This window comes from Simochromis diagramma, unplaced genomic scaffold (assembly GCF_900408965.1).
Source record: "Simochromis diagramma unplaced genomic scaffold, fSimDia1.1 OVJJ01000596.1, whole genome shotgun sequence".
NCBI classification, from domain to species: Eukaryota; Metazoa; Chordata; class Actinopteri; order Cichliformes; family Cichlidae; genus Simochromis; species Simochromis diagramma.
Window position 1 is genome coordinate 7,759,326 of NW_024387245.1, and position 22,784 is coordinate 7,782,109.

General features: G+C 40.6%; 2 protein-coding genes across 3 annotated transcripts in view; one reads left to right on the top strand and one right to left on the bottom strand.

Annotated features, from left to right (window-relative positions):
- The window catches only part of bxdc2 (brix domain containing 2), a 25,084-nt gene continuing 2,300 nt past the window's right edge, over window positions 1-22,784 (top strand). Inside the window, exons 1-7 of one of the 2 annotated variants that reach the window (XM_040000700.1) lie at window positions 1-5; window positions 3,453-3,464; window positions 20,875-21,044; window positions 22,227-22,338; window positions 22,432-22,475; window positions 22,559-22,629; window positions 22,720-22,769. In XM_040000700.1, coding sequence (XP_039856634.1) covers window positions 2-5; window positions 3,453-3,464; window positions 20,875-21,044; window positions 22,227-22,338; window positions 22,432-22,475; window positions 22,559-22,629; window positions 22,720-22,769 — 463 coding nt within the window. In that variant the 5' untranslated portion in view covers window position 1. Of the gene's footprint in view, window positions 6-3,452; window positions 3,465-20,663; window positions 21,045-22,226; window positions 22,339-22,431; window positions 22,476-22,558; window positions 22,630-22,719; window positions 22,770-22,784 lie in introns of those variants that run through there. The other variant, XM_040000701.1, reaches the window with a different exon arrangement.
- dnajc21 (DnaJ heat shock protein family (Hsp40) member C21) lies at window positions 389-13,653 on the bottom strand. Its single transcript, XM_040000698.1, has 12 exons — window positions 13,263-13,653; window positions 12,652-12,745; window positions 12,398-12,521; window positions 10,699-10,830; window positions 10,242-10,546; window positions 10,004-10,155; window positions 5,976-6,069; window positions 5,651-5,806; window positions 5,279-5,327; window positions 5,046-5,179; window positions 1,782-1,866; window positions 389-885 (listed from the first exon to the last, which is right to left on the bottom strand). The coding sequence occupies exons 1-12, from the start codon at window positions 13,357-13,359 to the stop codon at window positions 724-726; spliced, it is 1,584 nt and encodes a 527-aa protein (XP_039856632.1). The 5' UTR covers window positions 13,360-13,653; the 3' UTR covers window positions 389-723.

Below are 22,784 nucleotides of genomic sequence, written 5' to 3' on the forward strand. Positions count from 1 at the left end.
GATGTGTAAAGCGCTTTGGGGTCCTTAGGGACTCGTAAAAGCGCTATACAAATACAGGCCATTTACCATCACATGTATGACCAGGTATGTGCATTAGCATCATCATTTTGCCCTTGAAGGAGGATTTAGAGGTCAAATGCACCATGATATTTTAAATGGTGTATATGGTATTTTCTGTGTTTAACATTTATAAGACTCATTATTTTTGAGTTAGAAGGCTTTTTGTCAAAAGTTAGCCTTGAAGACCTTGGTGGATGTAAGCCAAATTTTAACAGACACACTAACAAAAACATAACCACCTTGGTCGAGGTAATGATTCCAGGGTGGTATACCAATCTGAAGCATCATCTTTATTAGTAATACCACTATAGACAAACAAGGACAGAGGTTTCCTGGAGATGTACAGATTTAATATTGGAGATAGAAGTATCACATACACATCAAAAACTCTTTCTCTCAACTGGTTTCAGTATGAAGACTGTCATAAGTTATGAAAGGCTGCTCGGAAAGTTTTAATCATTCCATTCTGGACGATTCACTTTTTGACACAACTGTATTACTGAACATTATAGTGTAATTAAAAAAACAAAAAACAAAGCTACGAGTCAGCCAGTGCTGTCCACTTTAGACCCCTTTAGAGGTTTGTTTGTTTTGTTTTTTAAGCCTTTAAGTGTCCCTGCTGAGTGAAGCTCTTTCAAGTTCAAAAGTCCAGGTCAGGATGTGTTATCTGTTCTTCTTCTTGTCTTTCTTGCTCTTGCTCATGGAGCTCTGAGGAGTATTTCCGGAGAGGGCTGTAGCGTGGCCGCTGGACTTCAGATGGTCAAACAGCTTGTTTCTTGTGGAGAACTCGTTATTGCAAGTGACACAACGGAGGTTCACTTCCTTCTGGAGGTGGAAATGGAGATAAGTGATGAAAGTGACGATTGTTTTCTAACAACAAGTGCTGCATTTGAACTAATGAGACAGGGTGAAGCATGTCTCGGCACAGTTCTCCTCACATAATTAGGATTTAATTAACAATATTGTACAAAAGTCTTGAGCCACATTTTATTTCTTTAAATTAGGAAATAATGCAAACATACAAGGAAATAAAGCATATAAGTAAAAAAGTCTTCAGTGAAGAGTAGCTGAATCAACTCAAGGTTCAGATGCATCAGATCATCTCTTTGCTGAATTTTTAAGATAGGCGATACGGTGCTACTACTTTGATAATAACTTTGAAAATAATTTCCCCCAGGGATCAATAAAGTATTCTGATTCATCCTCCACTAGTCCTGTTTCCTAAAACGCTTTTAAGAACACAGTCCAATCCATGCTGAGATATGAGATATTTCCAGCTCTTTGGGGAATCACTTTGTTTCCAAAAATCCAGGGGTCTTTTTGCCTGTCAAGCTGTTATCTGTTTTTTGTAGATTGCAACATCTTTAGACACTGTTGCAAAAGTGCCTAAGGACGCCGTTTAAAATAGATTCTTTGCCAATTTATCTCTGCAGTGTCAATCCAACACTGCTTTATTGCGTGAGTTAGGTGCATACTTTCTTTTTTTGTTGGAATGATTCATATTTGTCTAGAACATTAACAAACAAAAAAATGTCTGAAGGTTCAGGTTCAAAGACTGGACTGAAAATGAGTGAAAAAATGTCTAAAGAAAAACTCTGAAAGACCTTCAGAAAGTCTGTCTCCTTGAAAGCAAAGTATAAAGAAATGTGGGGCGGCTCAAGACTTTTGCACAGTACAAGAAATATTTTTAAAAAATCATCTGAATTCTGGATTTTACAAACCTCAGGAAACTGTTCTCCTGTGTGCTGCTTGACGTTCTTTGGTTTGTCTTTTCCTCCTCCCTTCTTTCCCTTCGTCTTCCCAGTGCTGCAGAGGTAACATTCACATCAAGGATACATTTAAAAACAATAAAAAAATGTTATTACGCTGCACAATTTCACCTAGGAATTGGTTGGTTCCCTCCTCTATCGCACCAAGTTGAGCCCCACACATCCTCAATACAAATGACAGAGAATATTATTATATTATTTTTTTCTCTCCATTTCTTTTCGCCCTTTTCTTTAACCCAGAATGAAAGAACAAACACTAACTGTCACATTGCTACAACATGCACATTATTGTAAAGGAAAGTACTCTTGAAGGAACACAACTCAATTCATTGTTCTGTTCATTTTGTCCATCATTTGGAAAGATTTTGGGCCATGGTGACATGCTGTTAGGGCTGGGCTATATCATACTGTTCACGGTAATGTTGTGTCATGTGTAATGTTGGGCAACGATAGGAAAATGAAACCTATCGTGCCTTTGTTTACATACGCACATGGCGGAAAAAGTATGACGGTGGCGACGCAGAATGAGAAGAGCGAAAGTGGATCATTGAATGAAACAGATGAACCAGAAGTGGTTTGTAAAAATGCTCCAGCTTCAGTGGTGTGGAACTGGTTTAGCTTTCGTCCGTCAGATACACAACAAAGCACTATTTTTGGTAGAGCATGCTAGCGGGTCGTCGTTATTACCGTGTTTTTTGGAGAATACGGCACACTTAAAATCAATCCTTTGATTTTCTGACAATCGACAGTGCCCCTTATAATCCCGTGTGCCTTATGTATGAATTCTGGTTGTGTTTACTGACCTCGAAACGATTTTATGTCGTACACGGTGCTCGAAAATCTGTCAAATGTTTCAGTACGACTTTGCTAAGCTACGAAGCCGCACCGCTTGATGGATTGTCGTAGCATTACGGCTATATTAGGCAGGCGCCTCGCGGAGTGATACGTACTGTGCTTCAACATAATATTACGGTACTGTGTGTGTATAACCTCTTTTTAAGTTTTGTGGATATTATACATGGTTATGCTGAGGACATGTCGGCCAGTTTCCACTGGAAATGCCTTTAGGTTAAACTGTCAGCAAGGAATTTGCATTTGCTCTGTTAAATTTTTATATAACTTTAATGCACATAAAAAACAGCTGCTTGTTTAAGTGAAAATACATTGATGTTTTTGGTTTTTTTTGCACTAATAAAGTTGAGGAGTTGTAAAGTATTTTGTCTAGTGTCAATTATATCGTCAGTTATATCGTTATCGCAAATTTTCAAATGTATATCGTGATAAATATTTTTGGTCATATCGCCCTGCTCTACATGCTGTCCCCTCACTTTTAATAGACTTAACAGGTACTCGTGGCAGCTTTCAAACTAACTCAGAGTTCCTTGCTTCGTTAACTATTACACCACCTATCTCACTCACTCAAACACACACATATCAAATAAAGTGCTTGGGATAAAGTTTAAGGACAGTCTTGTAAGTATAAAAGCACTACAGGAATCTGACTCAAGAACCTCGGGAACAGGAACAACACCGCAGAGTTAACGAGCCATTTAGAAACAATCTGCAGCTAATCAAAAATTTGACATAAACATTAACAAGAGATTGTGCCAGACAGACAGACAGACAGACGTGTGTGTGTGTGTGTGTGTGTGTGTGTGTGTGTGTGTGTTAAACGGGTATTAATTTTACACCCTGCCTGGCCAAAAAAGTGAGAGCCTTACTCTGGGTGATTACTGCAGTGATTAATGTTTCAGCTGGTAGCAGGTCATTTAACAGCTTTAGCAGCTTCTTAATTCTTGCTGGACCAAGTTCTTCAAGATCCCCATGTTTTATGATCTGGCCGTTGCTGTGGCGATGGCTTGGGGAAATAAGGGAGCGGCCAAGAAGTAAAAACAACTCAGAAGATTGTTGAAACAACTAAAATTGAATTAAGAGCTGCCTGTGCGATATCAAAACCTGGAAGGGTAGTGCTGAAAGTGAGAGCATTTCCACACCTACAATATGAAGTTTACTCAAGGGACAGGGACTGAACAGCTGTGTAACCTTAAGAAAACCATTTATCAGTGAGGCTAAAGGACACAAAAGGCTTCAGTTTGCCAGGGAGGATTAACACTGGACTCAATGGAAAAAAGTCATGTGGTCCAAGTCTAGATTTACCCTTTGTCAGATTGATTGGTGCATTAGAGTAAGGGGGCTACATAAGTAACTGACATAAGAGGGCTGACGCTGTTGCTGACATTCACGCTTATATTTGTTCTTATGCATTATGTGTTAATTAGCGTGTGGTTTTGCCAGCAGATCAAAAAAAATAAAATTCTGAGACTTTTTTTCCACTCTTTGTTGTCGTCAGTTGTTTTTCTGGGACAAAAACAAAACAAGTAGCCGGACATGCACAGGAGGAATGAGTAGTTGTTGGCTGTGTTGACTCAACGTGTAGTTCCAAGGTCACATCATCTAACTACGTCAGGTTAAGGGTGCAGATTTCCCACTGGAGCATAAACCCCCAGAGGCGGATGAAGTGATGCACCCATCATGCCTAGCGTCTACAGTACATGTCTGTGGTTGGTCTTATGATCCGGCGTTGCTTCAGTTGGTTGGGTCTAGCTTCAGCAGTGAGGTCAGCTGACTACCTTAATAAACTGAATGACTACATTTTTTCCCACCATTACATTTTTCCCTTCCCTGATGGCACAGCTATACTACAAGATGGGAACGCCAGGATTAATCTGGCACATGAAACATGTCCAGATCTCACAGAGAATCTTTGGGATGTGCTAGAACCGACTTTACGCAGCAGTCCGAATCTCCCGTTAATACAAGCTTTTGGTGAAAAAAAATACACAAACAACAAAAATGAACAGCCATGCAGTGTATACCATTCTTAGCTCAGGTTCTCAGCATGCTTCAACTCAGTGTTGCTACCCAGCAACTTAATGACCTTGCTTTGGTTTCTGCAAGACAGAAAAAAACTAGTACCTAGCAAGCCAGCTAAATCTACAGCATTATCTAAGCTGCTGAATGCTTTCAAACAAAACAATGCAGAGAGACTAGTCAGTATGTGTGTGTGTGTGTGTGTGTGTGTGTGTGTGTGTGTGTGTGTGTGTGTGTGTGTGTGTGTGTGTGTGTGTGTGTGTGAGTGAGAGAGAGAAAACAACAAAACAAAAGCAACACTTGACCAGAAGACAGACCTAGAGACAGATAAGAAACCGAACTGACCTCTTGACCTCTGTGGGAGGTAGATCATCCTGCTTCTCAGGCTCCGTGGGGTCTGCTGCTGACTTCTTGGAGGCATCTTCCTCACAGGTGGTCAGTGCTGGTTCTTCCTCGTCTTCCTCCCCTGGAGCACTTTGCTATGGCATTGGAAAGAGAGGGCAGAAGTCTTCAGAAAGATTCAATTCACAAAACCAGGCACGAACAACACAAGCGATGATGGTGATGATGGTACGCACTGGGGCCGCTTTCTGCTGTTTTCTTTTCCGCTTCTGTTTTTTGGACAGCCTACAGGAGTAGAAAGAGAGCTCAATAAAAACAACTCAACCTTTTTAATACGATGCATCACCAAGAAGTTAAACAATTAGTATGCTATTAAATGGACTAAATGGGAGCCAAGCGCCACTAAATGGATTGTTTTCACTTATTTGTGCATTCATATTTGTATTACCTCTCCTTTGCATTTTCTCCACACTGCCTGATTTTTACATTTCCTAATGGATTTCTGATTTCTGATTATATTATGCTTGCCAATCAGGGTAGCAGAACAGTAAAAATCAAGTTTTGAGAAGGAAAAAAGGACATAAAAAAATACAAAATTAAATATATACTTTTGCCTTGGCTTTTCCTCTTCCTCCTCTTCCCCCTCATTTTCATTCTCACTTCCCTCCAGATGCAAACCAAGTGCATCGTCTTCCTCCTCCAGCTGTTGCCTTAGCAAAGCCACCATCTCCCGATGCTTTTTAGACTTCTCGTGGTTTTTCATGCTGTGAAGAGGTGGTGAAGAAAGGGGGAGAAAAAAAAATATAAAAAGCGTGATGCACACAGGTAATAACAGTGATGACGCTGTTCAAACTCATCTGAGATATATATAAAACAAAGAAAAGTTGCAACCTTTTTGAGTGCAGTGCTGAAAAGGTAACGTTTCACACTCACGCTTTATCTGACTTGAAGGATTTGTCGCACGCTGGGCAGTACAGATCATCGTAATCGTCAATCGTCAGCTCGTCTCCATCCGGCTGCTCGGCCTCTGTGATTGAACATTTACATGCATTTAGTGTAGAGAGACAGCCAGCAAACAGGAGGCTCTGCTTTTTACTGTACACAAGCTTTAAATCCTTAAAGTTGGATTAATGCTGCATTCCTTTTACCCTGAAAGTCGAGGAACCAGAGCTGACCATGTTCCAGTTATAGCCCTAGTCATAGCCAGAAAAACAGGCGGAGGTTTTTTCTGTTTGATTTTTTTTTTTTTAACCATTCTATCAAAGTAGACCCTCTCAGTCATCACTGACAGCAGCTTTCTTCTGTTTTCCTTCATTAAAAAAAGGCGCTGCAGCTCGTTCATAGAAAGAACATAGTTGGTTCTCTTTATGGCTCGTTTAGGGAGTCACAAATCACAACAGCACAGTACAGATTAAAATTCTACATTTGCTGCTGCCGCCATCTTGGATTATAAAAATCAGGGATTTTTGAGTGGGAACTTGGGATTTCGGACTTCCCATTTAATATGGACCACAGCATTAATGTTGATATAATATCAGCACCAATTGTATTTATGTAGCACATTTATTTTAACTCAATATGCTTAAGACAAAAATCTAAAAACATACAAACCTGCAAGAGTTTAAGATGAAAACACAAAAAGTAAAATACAAAACACACACACAGTGTGTGTAAGTTATTAACAGCAAGCCTGTGATAACAAAAGTGGTTCCGTCTGTTTCTGAGTGTATGCACAGATTTGATTGACCTCAGGTTTGCAGGCAGCTTATTCCAAAGAACAGGACAGGACTCAGACAGTGTTCAGTTCCTGCTGTTCATGCCAGAAAGCTGGGGAAAGTTGTGACTGGATATGCTTATTATCAGAGATTTTATAAAAGGAGGAGATCTAGCACACAAAGGCTCCTGAACTTTATCCTACATGGGATGGTGGTTGTCCCACTTTGCTCACAGACAGCCAATCGGCCACTGAATCAGCTGCCTGTGGTGGCAAAAAGTAGAAAACTGTTGATGCATTGAATAAGTAAATACATTTCTAAAGGTGCTATTGACATGAAATTTTCACCATATGTTAGTAACAACCCATCCAATTCACACATGCAAATAATTGGTGGTTTGATTCAAGTTTTGTGTAATAATGAGAAAAGACACAGGGAAGAAAGGGAGGTGCAATAAGGTGCGGAAAGTCATAACAGCAGCTGAAATCTATCAGCAATTACAAAGCAATCTTGCCACTTAGTGCAAATTAATATCAGCTGTTCAGTTCCAACTGATGGCTTATAAAAAAAGATGTTTCATTACCGAGGTAATGAAACAAGAAACATCTCATGATGGGTAAAACCAGTGAGCTCTCACAAAACATACTGATAGCAGTACGTTTTGAATGTTCCAGTGGGCACTGTTGGGGTTATAATCCAGAGGTGGAAAGAACACAATGTCATCATGAACCGACCATGGACAGATGTTCCCCGCAAGATGGACCAGGCTTAGAAGAGTTGTCCAAGAGCCAAGCGCCACAAATACTGGGAGAGTACAGTCTGGTCAGATGAGACCAACATTGAACCCTTTGGATGCCATAACACACCATGTTTGGAAGTCAAAAGACACTGCATATCACCCCAAAAACACCATACCAACAGTGTAGTTTGGAGGTGGGAACACCACAGTGTGGGGCTGTTTTTCAGCATATGGCACTGGAACGCTTCATCTAATTGAAGGACGGATGAATGAAAAAATGTACCGGGACATTCTTGATAATAATCTGCTGCCATCTAGCAGGATGATGAAGATGAAACGAGGGTGGACGTTTCAGCGAGACAATAATCCCAAACACACAGCCAAGGAGACTCAACTGGTTTCAGAGAAAGAAAATAAAGCGGCTAGAATGGCCCAGCCAACCACCCGACCTGAATCCAATTTAAAAATCTATGGAAAGAGCTAAAGCTCAGAATTTATAGACGGGGCTCACGGAGCCTTCAGGATTTTAAAGATGTTTGTGTGGAAGAATGGGCCAAAGTCAATGCATGCGACTAGTTTCTCCATGCAGGAGGCATCTTGAAGGCTGCTAATATTCAGATGCTTGTCATATGCTCAACTATTGGAATATCTGTTCAGGACTCGACAGTAAACGATCAAAGCCATCAATGAGCACAACCGAAAAACTCACAATTGGCAATTTAAAAATCTGATATTCTGATATAACAGTCGATTTTTTTTCCTGTCAGCCACACCAAACATCTGTTATGAGTAATTATTTATTTACTTATTTATGCTCTACTGGGCTCGGGTCAACTGATTCTTGTGTTTGTGGCATTCCAATTGCGTGCCTAAAAACAGGGAAGTTGCAGAGTGGCCTCTAGTGGACCAACTGTGCAATATCAACACAATCATAACATGGTTAATATCTAATATCAGCTGATAATATCGGCCTGCCAATAAATTGGTTGGGCTCAACTGAACATGCAACAGCTGCATGCAGACAGTGTCACACCAATAAAAATGAACACATCACAGCCATTAATCATAAATCAGAAACAAACAAGACACAGTTTAAGGCTACGCCCGCTGCGACTGAGTCACCCCGAGTCGGCACTCATGATCACAGACAATCAGCCACGCTGGCATTCGGTGAACTCTCTACTTCCGTTTTATGCAGCCGCAGCGGAAGGTGCACCGACTCCCGCTGAATTCACCACCAGCTGCGTCGCTGTTTCAATGCACGATTAGCCTTTCTTCAGGGTCGGCCGTGATACAAACATTATTCCAAGCGATACAATGTCGTCAGATAATGCAAAGGTCCTCATAAAAAATTCGCTCTATGACCTTTCGAGGCCATGCGCTGATCTACAGCCCAGCCTTGGATTTCTCTAACTCATAAAAAAAAAAAGATGTATTACATGTCACTGAACTGCACTAACTTTAATGACATTGGCTACAGTAACTGTTTACATTCCTACAATTATTTACCTTTTGATACAAGCAGCTTTGAGAAGACCATTCATTATTGTGCTACTTGCCATATATCATTTAAAATATAAAAAAAACATAAAGCAAACAAGGAAATGCTTCCAGTATGTTGCAAAATCCGAGACTGTTTTCTCAGACATGGACTCGATATATGCTCGTGTTTCAGATGTAAAAAAACAACAACAACAATATAAAAAAAACCCTTTTTTCCCCCCAGAATCTGCATCCAGCATCAGTTCATCCAACACTGCATTTACTGAAAACTTTACGCCCACACGACCAACACAGCTTTTTCCCTGCAGACTGCGCCTCAACCTTCATAGTTAAGGTAGCTGTGTTACATCACTTAGAACTCCTAGTCAAGTGCAGTTATGGGAGTAGCATGTCCAGTTCATCTGTATATGGATGTGTCCGTCTCTGATGTGCTGTTGAAGGTTGGAAAGTTAGAAAGCCTATAAACAGATGGGATAAATCCCGGTTTTAATTGGTCTACTGTTTACCAGTAAATGTGTCATCACTGTTTACATATTTGAGGGACCGCATGTTGTGTAGCTATGGAGCTGACCTTCTGAGGGCCTCTTTATAGCTGCCGTTCGGCACGGCACGACAAAGTTGACGTCAAATTGACGTCATGTCTGCTGTCGCAAGCCGCAGTTTCTGCCGGTTGTGAACCTCTCGATTTTTGAAACTTAGCGTGTTGCGCCCTTGCCGCTGAGTTGCAGACATGAGTGCGTGATTGTGTCGGTTTGTAATGATTTATCAGTGCAGAAGGTCAGAGACTGACACATTATACAGAAGTTGCTATAGTTCTAAAAGATCAGACTTAACTGCTCCCACACCAGAGCTGACACGAAGGTGTTGTCTGAGTAATGACGCCTATCGTTCAGCAGAATACTGCAGCGATGAGCATTAATACTTGTTGCTGTGTGGTGACGTTACCAACGGCGTATGACATATAATGGGGACACAAGTGTGACATGAGAGAAGGTAACCCTTACCTCCGCCTTCTTCGCTGTTCTTCTCCAGCTCCTCTTCCTCACTTTCAGATGCATCTCCAAACTCTTTTCCGTACTGAGCTTCTATCTGCTGCAGCTCCTTCTCGAGTTCAGACATGGCCGCCCAGCTCTGCTCCTTATACTCCTCTGCCAGCCTTGGATGGACATACAGAGCAGTGTCAGGAAGAAATTTTAAAAACAAAAACTCAAATCTGTCCCCAGCTACTCATCTTTTACTCACTTGGCCTGTTTGAGCTTCTGCTGCCGTCTCAGCTCCTCCACTTTCTTAATCTTCTCGGCATTCTGCTCCTCCACCAGTTTCCTGTGGGCCTGCACGCGGCGGTCGCGCTTACGCACAAAGGCCACCAGCTGTCGCACCAGATCGTTGCGCTCCTTTCGAGCTTTTTCTCGAGTCTTTTTGTTCTCCTTCTCCATGGCCCTCTTCTCCCAGCGATTGGAGGCCTGCCTCGTATCGTACTCCTCCTTCCAAGCAAAGTTTTTGCGAGTGCAGAAGCTCTGCCAGTAGCCATAAAACACATGCACTACCTGTGATGCAAACACAGAGAAAGCAAGACTTGAAGAGCAGAACACAGATCTTTGTTTGTTTTACGCACGGGAAGTAGAAGCTAAAGGAAAACAAAAAAAAAAAACCTGCTTTCTGTTTGAAACAGCTGCTGACGTGTGTTTTAAAGCCTTACGGTATCGTAATCACTCTGCGAGTCCCCGAAGGGAGGAAACTCCTCTTCCTCTTCCTCATCTTCCACCTTGCTGTGTTCCATCTCCTCCTTAACAATGGACTCAAAAAGATTCCTGTAAACGGTGTAAAAGCCCTAGGGAGAGAGGAAACAGTAAAAGAAAAAAATCTGAGAGACACAAAGAATTTTCTTTCCCACAGTCCCTCAGGGCAGCGCTGCCAGAACGATCAGCGAATGCTGATGCAGTAGCTGGGTTCAGGGTCAAGGCAGGGGCATGCTGTGTAGGCTGAGATGGTACAGCAATATACTTCAGAGTCTACCCCGACCCTCTAGGTCATTGTCATAACAACAATATTCCACTAGGGGTCAGTCTCGCTCATCAGGCACCTTCAACAGCCATTAATGAGCGGTCCACTGAAGCACATTGAAGATGGGAAGATAAGGGATCTCAGATAAATCTCCATCATTAAAATTTACAGCTGTGATCTTTGATTCTAACAAACGACAATCAGCTGATACCACGATGCCGGCTTAACGACCAAAAAACGAATTTGTAGTCTTCAAGTAGGATCTACTTTGATGGTGAACCCCAACTTGATTTGGACCAAGCACGCATCAGTTTCATTTTAGACAACAGCGTAACCTCCAAGCCTGCACATACAGCTGCATTCAGCTCCAGTGGTTCTTTGTCAAATATATATTTTGGAAATTGAGACAAAAAATAAATAAATAAAAAGCCTTGGTAGAAATTGTAATGCTTGCTTTACCTTGGTTTCTTTTATTAATTCACTTTACTACTCTCTCCACACTTTGGCTACGTCCACGCTAGCCTGGATGAATTTGAAAACTGTGTTTTGGTCTGAAAACGCTGCGCATCCGCACTATCGTTTTCGGTCGTTTTCACAGAGTTGTGCATCCACATTGAAACGGCCGAAAACGCTTACGTTCCAGTACTGCATATACGTGAAACGCAAGACGATTCAACCTACCTCATTCCTGTCTGCTGTTTATTTACTTGCCGGCTCTTTGAAACGTTGCAGCAAAATGCTGAGGAAAAGCCCCGAGTTTTTTCAATGGACTAACAATGAGGTGGAGTTGTTGCTGTGAGTAACACAAAAGTACAAAGTTGCAAAAACGAAGACAATTAAAGAATTTGAAGAAAAGCTGTTATCTCAGGTGTGAGTGGTGCCACAGCTCCCGAGTTGAGTTTCTCTTCCAAATGGCCCCAAACAACTTATGTGGGATTTGTTTTGAGTTCCAGGGCATTTTTATTACAGCCATGGTTATCGCACATCCTATCGAGTTTATCTCACATGGTTTATGCTCCTGGTAAGCCTCACAAACTTGAGCCTTGAATATACTTTCAATATCCACAAGTCTGCAACGGTCTGCTTGGGTAAGAGTGACGTGATGTTTGTTGAGCGGTAAACACTAGGGTCCACATGGACTCCAGTAGACGCCATGTCCGCAGTAGAGTATAATGACAGCTTTAAAACAATTTCTTTTCAAGCCCACCAACAGATGCAGCACAGAGAAAAAAAATTACATCATGTTGGCCGGTAATGTTTCTTGCCTTATTGAATTTCCTACTTTTTTCAATACGCATTTTTATCTTTCTTGTCAAAAAAACTAAATTGTGTTAAATAATCTGATGGCTTGAGGCAACACCACCCTTTGCGCACGCAATCAAACCCACATATACCTTCTCGTCATCTCCGTAGCCTGAGTAACATGTGACCGTGAAGTACTGCAGCAGGTCAATGCTGTCGTCTTCATAATCCCCACTGAGCCCTCCTTTCAGCAAAGCCTCCCTGTGATTGTCATACCTGTAACACAGGAACAGCCAGAAGCACCAATATGATTTATCAAGTCTGCACAAACCAGTACAGCTCAGACTATGAGCAAGGCTCTGGAATCTGAGGGTCGCATTATTCGGACTGCCGTGTTTGTACGAACCAAGCTCTCTCCTGTGGGTCACTCAGGACGTCATAAGCTGCCTGAATCAACTTGAACTGCTCTGCTGCTTCCTCTGCATTGTCCAAGTTTTTATCTGAAAGTTTCAGAAGGAAAAAAAACAAAACACTTTGTATTAGAGGGACTCCCTTGCCTAAAAGACTTATTGATAACCCCATGAAGCAGCAAATCCTGATGGTGACATGTTGGTGCAAGAAACAAATAAAGAGATGAGAAATCAGACAAACACAACACAGTCTATAGCAGTGAATTCCTGCAGTGATGTCAGAAAAACACTCACAGCGATGTCACAGTTCTGAACTGACATCTTTTCCTGTTGTAAATGTTGTGATAACTATTTAAATGCTGTCCCTGACCAAACAGCCTAACTAAACAGGACTGCAAATAAACTGAAAAGGGCAAACCCTCCCCGAAAACCAACTAAGACTAAACGGCTTAAATTGTAACTACAGTTTTTTAAGTATTCAAAAATTAGATTCTACGATAACTCAACATTAAATCTACTCCCACAATGCTAAATGTTATACACGTATATCTTAGAAGATGCTAACGTCTCAGTACCATTATTATACTGACAGGTTGCTACCACTCACCAGGATGCCACTTCAAGGCCAATTTACGATAAGCTTTCTTCAAATCATCGTCTCCCGCGTCACGTTTCACACCCAACACTTCATAGTGACACTTCATTTTTAAGAGCAATCAAATAAACAGAATCAATGATCACGTTGTCCCAGGTGAGGTTAACGGTAGCATTCGACTAGCGACCGGCTAGCATACCCGCTGTATCTGTGAAAAAGTCAGACTTATTTAGCGGTAGCGACAGTAGCGTGATGTTAGCCCTTACATGTTTACTGTTTCTGTCACTTACAAACACCTTCTATATCTGAAGTTACTTTTAAACGCGTCTTGACACCGTAATACACACCACTGTGTGCGGGACTGTCTGAGCTGAAGCCGCTAAATCTCGCGAGATTTCTTCTTTGCTTCTTTCAAATACCAGTAAATTCAAAGGTGTGGCTGATCTTTGTTGCCCTCTATAGTTCAAACTTGATCTGTGATTTTTTTTTTCCAGACTCAGAAGTTGTTAATTAATGTTAAAAATAAATACAATAAATAAAATTAAAATTAAAATCCGACTTCTGGTGAAAAATACGTGAAGCATTCAAATCAAGTCCTTTCCGTTCATCACATTAGCAAATGCTGCAGGTTAGATTAGCCTTTCAGCATATGTTTTAACCCCCCTCCCCCCCCCCATTTTCCCTTGGGGGTTGCCAGTTTTGCTGTTCTCTCTTCAAAAACTGGAAGCACATCACTTTAACTTTCCGTGGTTACAGATCAGAAGGTATCACTACACTTCCTCTCATGCATTTATCCATCAGTCAACTAATTTCCTTTTAATCAGTCTGTATCAAAAACTTCATATGAAACAAAGTGTCTTTTTTGTGTGTGCATCCTTACATTTGGTTTCAATTTCCTTAATATCCTGTGCATGCGCCCTGATTTTCTGTCTTTAAACAAAACCCCAAACTTAAAATCTGTGGTAGTTTCAAGTTCCATTTTCAAAGTTTGACTCTTTAACTTTACATTTACATTCTAGTTCAATTATTAGTGTCAAATCATAACAAATGCTATCTCACAGTGCTTTGCATAGCAGGTTCAAGACATTTAAACTTCTCTTCAGTAGAAAGAAACCTAGGGCGCCATCTGGAAGACAAAAAGCAGTGTTAATGGCGTGTACCAGTGACACACAAATGCCTGGAGAGTAAAAGAAAAGAGAGACGATGTCTACCCACCTTTGTACTTTTAACACTTGTACTTCTTAACCCTGGAGAACCAATGGGGTCAGATCCAACCCCATTGGTTTACTAGGGAAACCATGGGGTCAAATTTGACCCCATGGGTTCTCCAGGGTTAAATTATCTCCTGGATTTTACAAAGAGGCAATAAAGGGAAGCTAATACGGGAGAAATACATGTGTTTTACTGTCACAGTCAATCTTTCACTACTCCTTCCTCCACATCCCTGTCTTCACGAGCTCATGGCGCCCTCTAGTGCTAACAAGAAAGCTTGATGCTTGTTGAAATAACTACTAAATTTAGTATGTCCCTCGCTGAAAACAAAGGTAATCTACAAGACACCCAAACTGCCACACCTCTGTGTTCTATTCTTTTATAATCAATCATTCACTCACCCACCGTGCTCCACCTTAGTCATTGTGAGCACATGAAAACCTCTGTACTTAGAACTAAACTTGAGTCATGTTACAATAAAAAATTAAAGAGGACCTTACGTATTTTAAATCTGCCTTCATCTCGTGTTTATGGAGGTCAAAGATGAAAAATAAAACCTATATATATTGTGCAAAAACAAGTAAAACAGCAGCTTGTGTCAGCGGGTTTTGGATTTAGTCCATGGTTACATAAATCTCTGTTTGGGACAATGCAGTAATAATTGCACAGGTCTTTTTATTTTTAGTTTTTTTCCTAATCTGCTTTGTTCTGATTAATGCCTTTTGTGTATGTTTCTCCACACGCAACCCTTTGCGTGTCTACAGTATTGTTTCCACCAACAGGAAGGAGCAGGTAATTATAAGCGGATTAGGAAGTGGTAACAATGACTTGAATGCTATTCTTCTTCATATAGGAAAACATCCCACTGGGTATTGTCATCATCAGTGCCCAGAAAAGAAAAGACATCAGGGCTCATGATGACATTAATAAGGGAATAATAAAAGGAAAGATAAAAGACCTATGGGTGCATGGCTGCAAGGGTTAGGATATATGTTGTTTGACAGCAGAGATGAAGATGAGGACTTGGTGTGGTACAGGCAGCCTGGAAACCGTGGCAGCAACATAAGCGTCTTGTCATACTGTATTTCAAAAATAACCAGCCGTTATCAGCATCCTGTACCCTAACATTGGCGATCAGGATAAGCGGTCACACATAGCTGGTTACCAACTCACTTGGTCAACTGAGCAAGTTCTGGGGGAAATGATTATTCGATCGCTTGCAGAATTAGTTTGCTCGTTTACAAAGAAATGTCTCTAAAGAAACAGTCTCTAATCTTCACGGTAGTTTTAATGGAGAGACACAAAAGATAAACCAGAAAATATAAAACACACACACACACACACACACACACACACACACACACACACACACACACACACATTACATAAAAGGTATGTACCTGTACTTTTACAGTATTTGGTGAGGAAGAAACACTTTTTGGCTAGTAAAGCAGTAAGACGTTTCTTATAGTTGGTCACCAGGTTGGCAACCAGATCAGGAGGGATTTTGGCCCTTCTCTCTAAATCCTTGTGGTTTCTTGGCTGCCACTTGGCAACTGGAAGCTTCAGCTCCTTCCACAGATGTTCAATAGGAAAATTGGACCTTTGGTGTGGTGAAGCTGTCTTGTACTTTTAGCAGAAAAGGAGCCCAAAAGCATGACGCTTTCACCTCCATGCTTGACTGTGGGAATAGTGTTCGGGTTGGGTTGATGCCAGACAGCATGATTTTAGTTTCTTTTGACCACAGTACTTTCTCCCAAGTCTTCTTTGCTTCATTTAGATGTTCACTGGCAACTAGATGGGCTTTAACATTTGCCTTATCGAGCATGGGGACCTTGGTGGTGCTGCAAGACGTCAATGCACTGCAGCATAGTGTGTTATCAAAGGTCTTCTTAGTGATGGTGGTCCCAACTGCCTTCAGAGCCTCCTGTATAGTTTTAGACTGATCTACTACTTTCCTCATGATTATCTTCATCCTATGAGGGAAGATCTTTCATGGAGTACTAGACCGAGGGTGACCAATGATTATTTTATATTTCTTCCATTTCCAAATATTTGCAACAATTTTCCCTTTCTCTCTAAGCTTCTTGCTGATGGTTTAGAGCTCAGTCAAGCCTTGTGCAGGCCTCCAATCTGTCCCTTACATCCTTTGGCAGCTCTTTGGTTTTGCCCATGGTGGTGGAGAGATGCTTTTTTCTGGATTATAAATTAATATTATCCCTCTTTCTATTAAAAATGAAACTAGCAAAACATGAGAAAAATTAGAGAATTTTCATTTCTTTGGCAATGAGCAAACTTACAATTTCAGCAGGGGATCACATTTCCCCCACTGTAGGTGTGAGCACGTTCACATGAAAGGGGTGATTTGGCAATCACACTGATTATTACATTAACAGAGAATCAAAATAACACAGCAACTAAATCAGCGACATGAGAGAAAAAAAAACTGTACTGTTTCGTGTTAAAAGTGCTAGTAAGTAAGTAAAATTTATTTATATAGCACTTTTCACAGATAAAAATCACAAAGTGCTTTACAACACAGGAAATGGGAACATAAAAACAATATAACAGTAAATAAAGTGTATTGCTGTATGAATTTGTGAGTGCTTTCAGTGTTTTGGACAGTAAGACGGGAAAAGAGCTACATATTGGTAAAGTGTAGCTGACTTCAAGGCAGGAAGAAAAGCTGGGAAAAATGCCAATTGTGCGAGTTAACAAATTTATCAGTATCACAACTTTATCATTTAGGAATTGTGACATTGATCAAGACTTCAGTCGGTGGAGAGTTCATACCTGTTCATCTCTAATCTGGCGTTGTGCCAGAAAGTGTTTTTTTACATGTAAGATGTTTGCTTGTATTGGTAATGCATAATGGACCTTCCATGTGTACGGACATGTGCAGGTATATGTGTCTGTATATGTATACATATGTATATTTAGTGTGTACATGTGTGTGTGTACATGTCTATAAATAGGAATAGTAGTGGTACAATAGCTATATCAAGCTATATAGTTTATGTCTTCCATATTTCCAACTATATCCATAATCACATACTGTGTATGCTACCATTGTATATAGTGCATTATCTTACTTTTTTTCATTGATTGTACTTATTTGTATTTTTGTATTTCCTTCTGATATCTGTACCTGAGCTGAGGTGATGCAAAAATTTCCCCGTTGTGGGATCAATAAAGTCTTATCTTATCTTAAACAGACTGTAGTCAACAGGATTTACAAAGGGATTATATTTTAAATAAAGAAATTACCTGTTTTAGCATTTCTCCTGTGCTTACAACACCATCCAGCCATGACTTCTGAGGGACAAGCTGGACTGCTGTATCCTAGATGCATGAAGGAGCGTTTCCGGAGGTCCTTCCTCCCTGCAGCTGTCAGACTGTACAATCAAAACGTTCCCAACAAACACAGATGTTTACATTAGTGCTGTAACTTGCACTATTTTATCAACCGATTCACACTACAACCTGGGTTTGCCTCTTATCTTTATTTAATTTTATTTAATTTAATAACGGTACAGTACTCTGTTTTTGGTAACCATTGCCTCTCATGTAAATATGTAAAAATTGTGTATGTTTCTGTTCTGTGTCTTGGGCACTGTTTGTTTGTATATGTGTCTTTCTTGCTGCTGTTACATCCAAATTTCCCCTTGTGGGACAATTAAAGGATTATTCTCTTCTATTCTAGTCTATTTAAAAACATGACTTATTATTGGCATTATTGTCATTATTGTACCTACATTATAACCAATCAAGTCCTTTTTGGTCACTTAAAATATCTTTATAGAACTATAATGCTAATTTGTTGCCATTTCAGCCCCCTCAAAGACATTTTGAATGTCAACAAGACTCTTTAATGGTCATATAAAATTAACCTTACCAAAAACTAATTTCATTTTCTACCTTGTAGCAAGAATGTTGTTTGTGGCTCAAGATGACTTAATAGCGATCACAAGGGAAACATTTGGCACATGCTTCACATGTTATAGGCCAACAAGTCAATTACAGCAATTAAAATACGAGTAATCACTTTTATACCAGAAATACCAGAAAGAACTTTTTGGCAGACGATCACTTAAGGTTCAGAATGAGTTACCATGGCGATGTAACCCGGTAACTGATTGACCTTTTTAGTACGGGGAACCCAGGGTTCATCCTGGAGCTACTTAACAAATAGGCTGTGTCCCAATTCAGGGTCTGCACGCCAGTGTTGCCAACTCCTCAGTAAGGAAAATCGCTATTGGTTGTCATAAAAGTCGCTAGAAGTCGCCAAATGACGCCATCACCTAATTTGCATAATTGATCATGCTAATGTAATTGTAACCTACGTTGTTGGAGAGAGAAATAACATCGTGGAAGAGACATAAAGTGAGTAAAAAACGTCCTAAATGCAGTTAGAATTTATTTGGAACTACAAATTAAATTTCTTTTAGCAATTATTGTTTTTTAATGTCACAATTCCAACCCTGCTCCTTTATCCGGGTCTGGACCGGCAAAAGTGACCCGAAATTGGCACTCTGGTGGAGTTACTTTGTGTGTGAGAGTGTGTGTTTATAAGTAGTTTTAAACCTTGTGATCCACAAAACAGCATAACATTAAAAGAAGAATTGACTGCATTACAGTCAGTGCGGGAGCAGCGGCTTCGCTCATGCGCGAATCTTTTGCCGTTTGGACGCACAGGTGTGAACGTCTCCTGCCCTGATAGCAGTTGGGGGAGGACTATCCTCCGCCTGGGAGCGCTTTGGCACGGGTGAGGTGCCCAAGGCAACACCGCTGCTTGTTAAGAGTAAGAGCAACACGCCCTGTCACGTCAAAAAGTCGTCATAAATAAGTCTCCAATAATACCAGAAAAAGTCGCCAGATTTGTCGCTAGTCGCTCTTTAGAAAAAAAGTCGCTAAGGGGGTCTGAAAACTCGCTAAATATAGCGACAAAGTCGCTAAGTTGGCAACACTGCTGCACGCTTGAAGTACGCATTTCAAGTGCGGTTACGTCACCGCCACGCGACGACGGGCTGTCCCAATTCGAAGTGTACTTCAAATGCATACTCCAAATGCGCCGTCGATTTCCCCAAATATCAAGCGTGGTCCGTGGGTTTGTTAAATAAAGTTAAAAAAAAAAAAAAAGACACACGCTTCGTGGTCCCATATATCCCACAATTCATAGCGCGGCGGTGGGTGTGGATAATTTTGCCGCAAAATACGGCAGAAGGGAGCGGCCGAAGAGGGTTTTTTCCCCCCCAAACTTTATTGAACTTATAAAGCGAACAGTCAGTCATTCCAGTTCAGTTTGTACAGTAGACATACAGTAGGGGGGGAATGTGACAGACTTCATAACAACTTTGTACTTGAAAGTTGTGACAGCTCATTCCTTAAACATTTCTGAATGAACTTCAATCAATGATAAACCTTTTTTATTGGAAGTTAATTTAAGAGAGTTTAAGTAATATTCAATTTCAATCAAAAACAAATTAAATGATGGGGTTGAGTTTTGAAATTTACATTTATGTATATGGAATTTCCCTAATAAGATGGAGCGGCCGAAGAGTGAACTGTCAAAAGTACTGAATATGACGTCACTTATTTATGTGCGAATGTTTAATAATTAAAGTTAGTCATATATCCACAAACACAACAAGCTGAAAGTCAGTGATATATATATATATATATATATATATATATATATATATCATAATAATCTGACAATACTATTATATTGGCCATATTATATTTACATTACCACAGTGAGATGATTTTAGTCTCATGAACAACATTAACTAATTGTTATTTACTAACTAATCTTAAATGACTGTTCAGCACAGAAATGAAGCCCAACTATCATGTTTTACAGTTCTGTGGTCTCAGCCTCAGATACTCAACTAATCAAAGTGATGTCATGACAAAAATGAATGACCAACAAAACATGTATCTCCTTCATTTCTGTCAAACAATGCTGTATGTAACGTGTCTCGCGGTTAGTATCATGGTTGCTAGGCAACCTGAACAGCGCGACGAAGCGTATACCGTCCCATTTCACAAGCCTCTCACTTCCGCACTTCTCGTACTTATAGTACGCACCGTACGTAGTATGCGTAGTGCGCGTACTTCAAGCGTGCAGACCCCGAATTGGGACACAGCCATAGAATGGGTTAGGCAGGCAGGTGGAGGCAGGAATTGGCATCATGCCACTCCTGTCTCTATGGCAGGCAGGAGTTACATAATAAATGAACGAATAAATGAATAATTTTTTTCCAATGCCAGGGTTGAAAAAGGGGATCTTTCTTTCTTCTAGAGCCTCCATCCAAAAAAGACGTTGGGGGTACCATCTCCAGGACACTAGAGGTCACTCTAACTTTTGTTTTATGTTATATTTTTTTTTCCTTCGGATAAGTTTTAGGAGACTTCCGTGTGCGTGCAAACATGTCGCCGTTCAAGAGAAAACGTGCCGGCCAGGATTCCGTTGATTTCAAGCCGAAAAAAGGAAAACTGGTACCAGATGAAGGCAAAGCCCTAGAGGAAGTGGGAAGAGAGAAGGAACATGAGATCACGGTGCCAGCACCGATCTCTCAGGTCAGAGTTATAGCGTGTTATTGTCCACTGAACTATTTTAGCTGGTGAGCCAACTTCAGTTAACCAACTACGCGCTTCTTTACTTACTTATCTATAACCTACTCAGTGTGTAGCATCAGATAGAGGAATTCGTTATATCCTAACATTCCCAATCTGATATCGACACAGATATGAACCAAACTGCCTTCTTAAACGTACAGTCGGTATTTAAGGCTAATTAATAGTAAAAAGAAAGAATGTTGTGCTCAAAAATATGATAGTGTGTTATTACGTTCCTTCCAACAAATTGATGCGTTTTAATAAACGCATCGTTAACCCATTAAAAATACATAACTGGCTCGTGATTTTTTGTGGCGGCGGCCATGTTCCCCCAATTTATTTAAATACAGTGGCCGGGAAGGACATTTCCACCTAGTCCAATTTTACTTGTGAGGCTGAAGTTTGGCTACATGTGTAAAACACCAAAGGAAGAGAACTCGTAGAACTCGAACTATGAGGCTAATTTAAATTCGTGCCTTCGTCTTCAGACTCAAGACTTGAAGGATTATGCTTGTGTTTTATAGTTGTGGAGAAGGGGTCCCCTTCATCAAAGAAACAAAAATGCAAAGGAAAAGAGAGAAGCTCACCAGCATTTTAAGAAAACGTCATCCTCGTTATCCTCACCTCAAGCCAGTGCTTTTGTACATGGAAACAACATGCTAATTTGTTCCTGATGTTGTTGCTGTTACTCATAGTCACTGGCTAAACAACAACAGCACTTGGCTATAAAGTAGACTCAGTGTCCCAAAAAGGTTTTGCTGTAATAAGCAGTTTGCTTACATCGGAGGGTTTATTCACAAAGCATCAAAACAGCAGCTTTTACCAACAGAAAGGTTCAGCATATCCTCAATAACTCACCTCAGTATGGAGGTCAAAGGTCACTGACCTGTACTACTTCCACAAAGTTTGACGGTCTCTTCCAGATTGAATAAATGTGGATCCCTCTTACCTAGAATTGACAGCTGAGGTAAACAATGGACCAACAGCCTTCCGCAGACAGGGAAAAACTCCCGGGCAGACCCATATCTGTTCTGAACCGTAGTAGAAGAACGCTGTTTCTTTGCTTTTGTTGTATTTTAAGACTGAAATTGCAAACTGGTATTTGTTTTAGTTCAATGTTCTGAGCTAAACTGTTTTTAACAGGGCAAATGGACCAACAAGGAAAGAGTTCTGATTTTCTCCTCCAGAGGGATCAACTTCAGAACCAGACACCTGATGCAGGACCTGAGGACCATGATGCCTCATGCAAAGGCAGGTTAGTGTCATGTAGCACTGACCTACAGCATTGCTTCACACAAACACCTGTGTTATCTGTCTTACCTTACTAACCCACAAATCTTGTGCCTAGACACAAAAATGGACAGAAAGGATAAGCTGTTTGTCATAAACGAGGTAAGTTTGCTGTTTAACATCTTAGTTTACTCTTACATAACATATATAAAGCATCCAGGAGAATAAAGTCATTTGTTTGGCAGGTTTGTGAGATCAAAAACTGCAACAAGTGCCTCTATTTTGAGGCCAAGAAGAAGCAGGACCTCTACATGTGGTGAGAATTTCATTGGTATTACATCTCGTGTACATCAGACTCATAGGAGAGCCAATCTGAACTAAGTTCAATCATGTTCTTGTCCTGTAGGATTTCAAACAGCCCCCATGGCCCTTCTGCAAAGTTCCTAGTCCAGAACAGTAAGTTATTTCGCC

Coding starts and splice junctions, on each gene's coding strand:
- dnajc21 (XM_040000698.1), bottom strand. CDS start 13,359: ATGAAGTGTCACTATGAAGTGTTGGGTGTGAAACGTGACGCGGGAGAC. Junction 12,522..12,651: donor GACCCACAGGAGAGAGCTTG/GTTCGTACAAAC, acceptor CCTGTGTTACAG/GTATGACAATCACAGGGAGG. Junction 5,807..5,975: donor TCCTTCAAGTCAGATAAAGC/GTGAGTGTGAAA, acceptor ACCTCTTCACAG/CATGAAAAACCACGAGAAGT.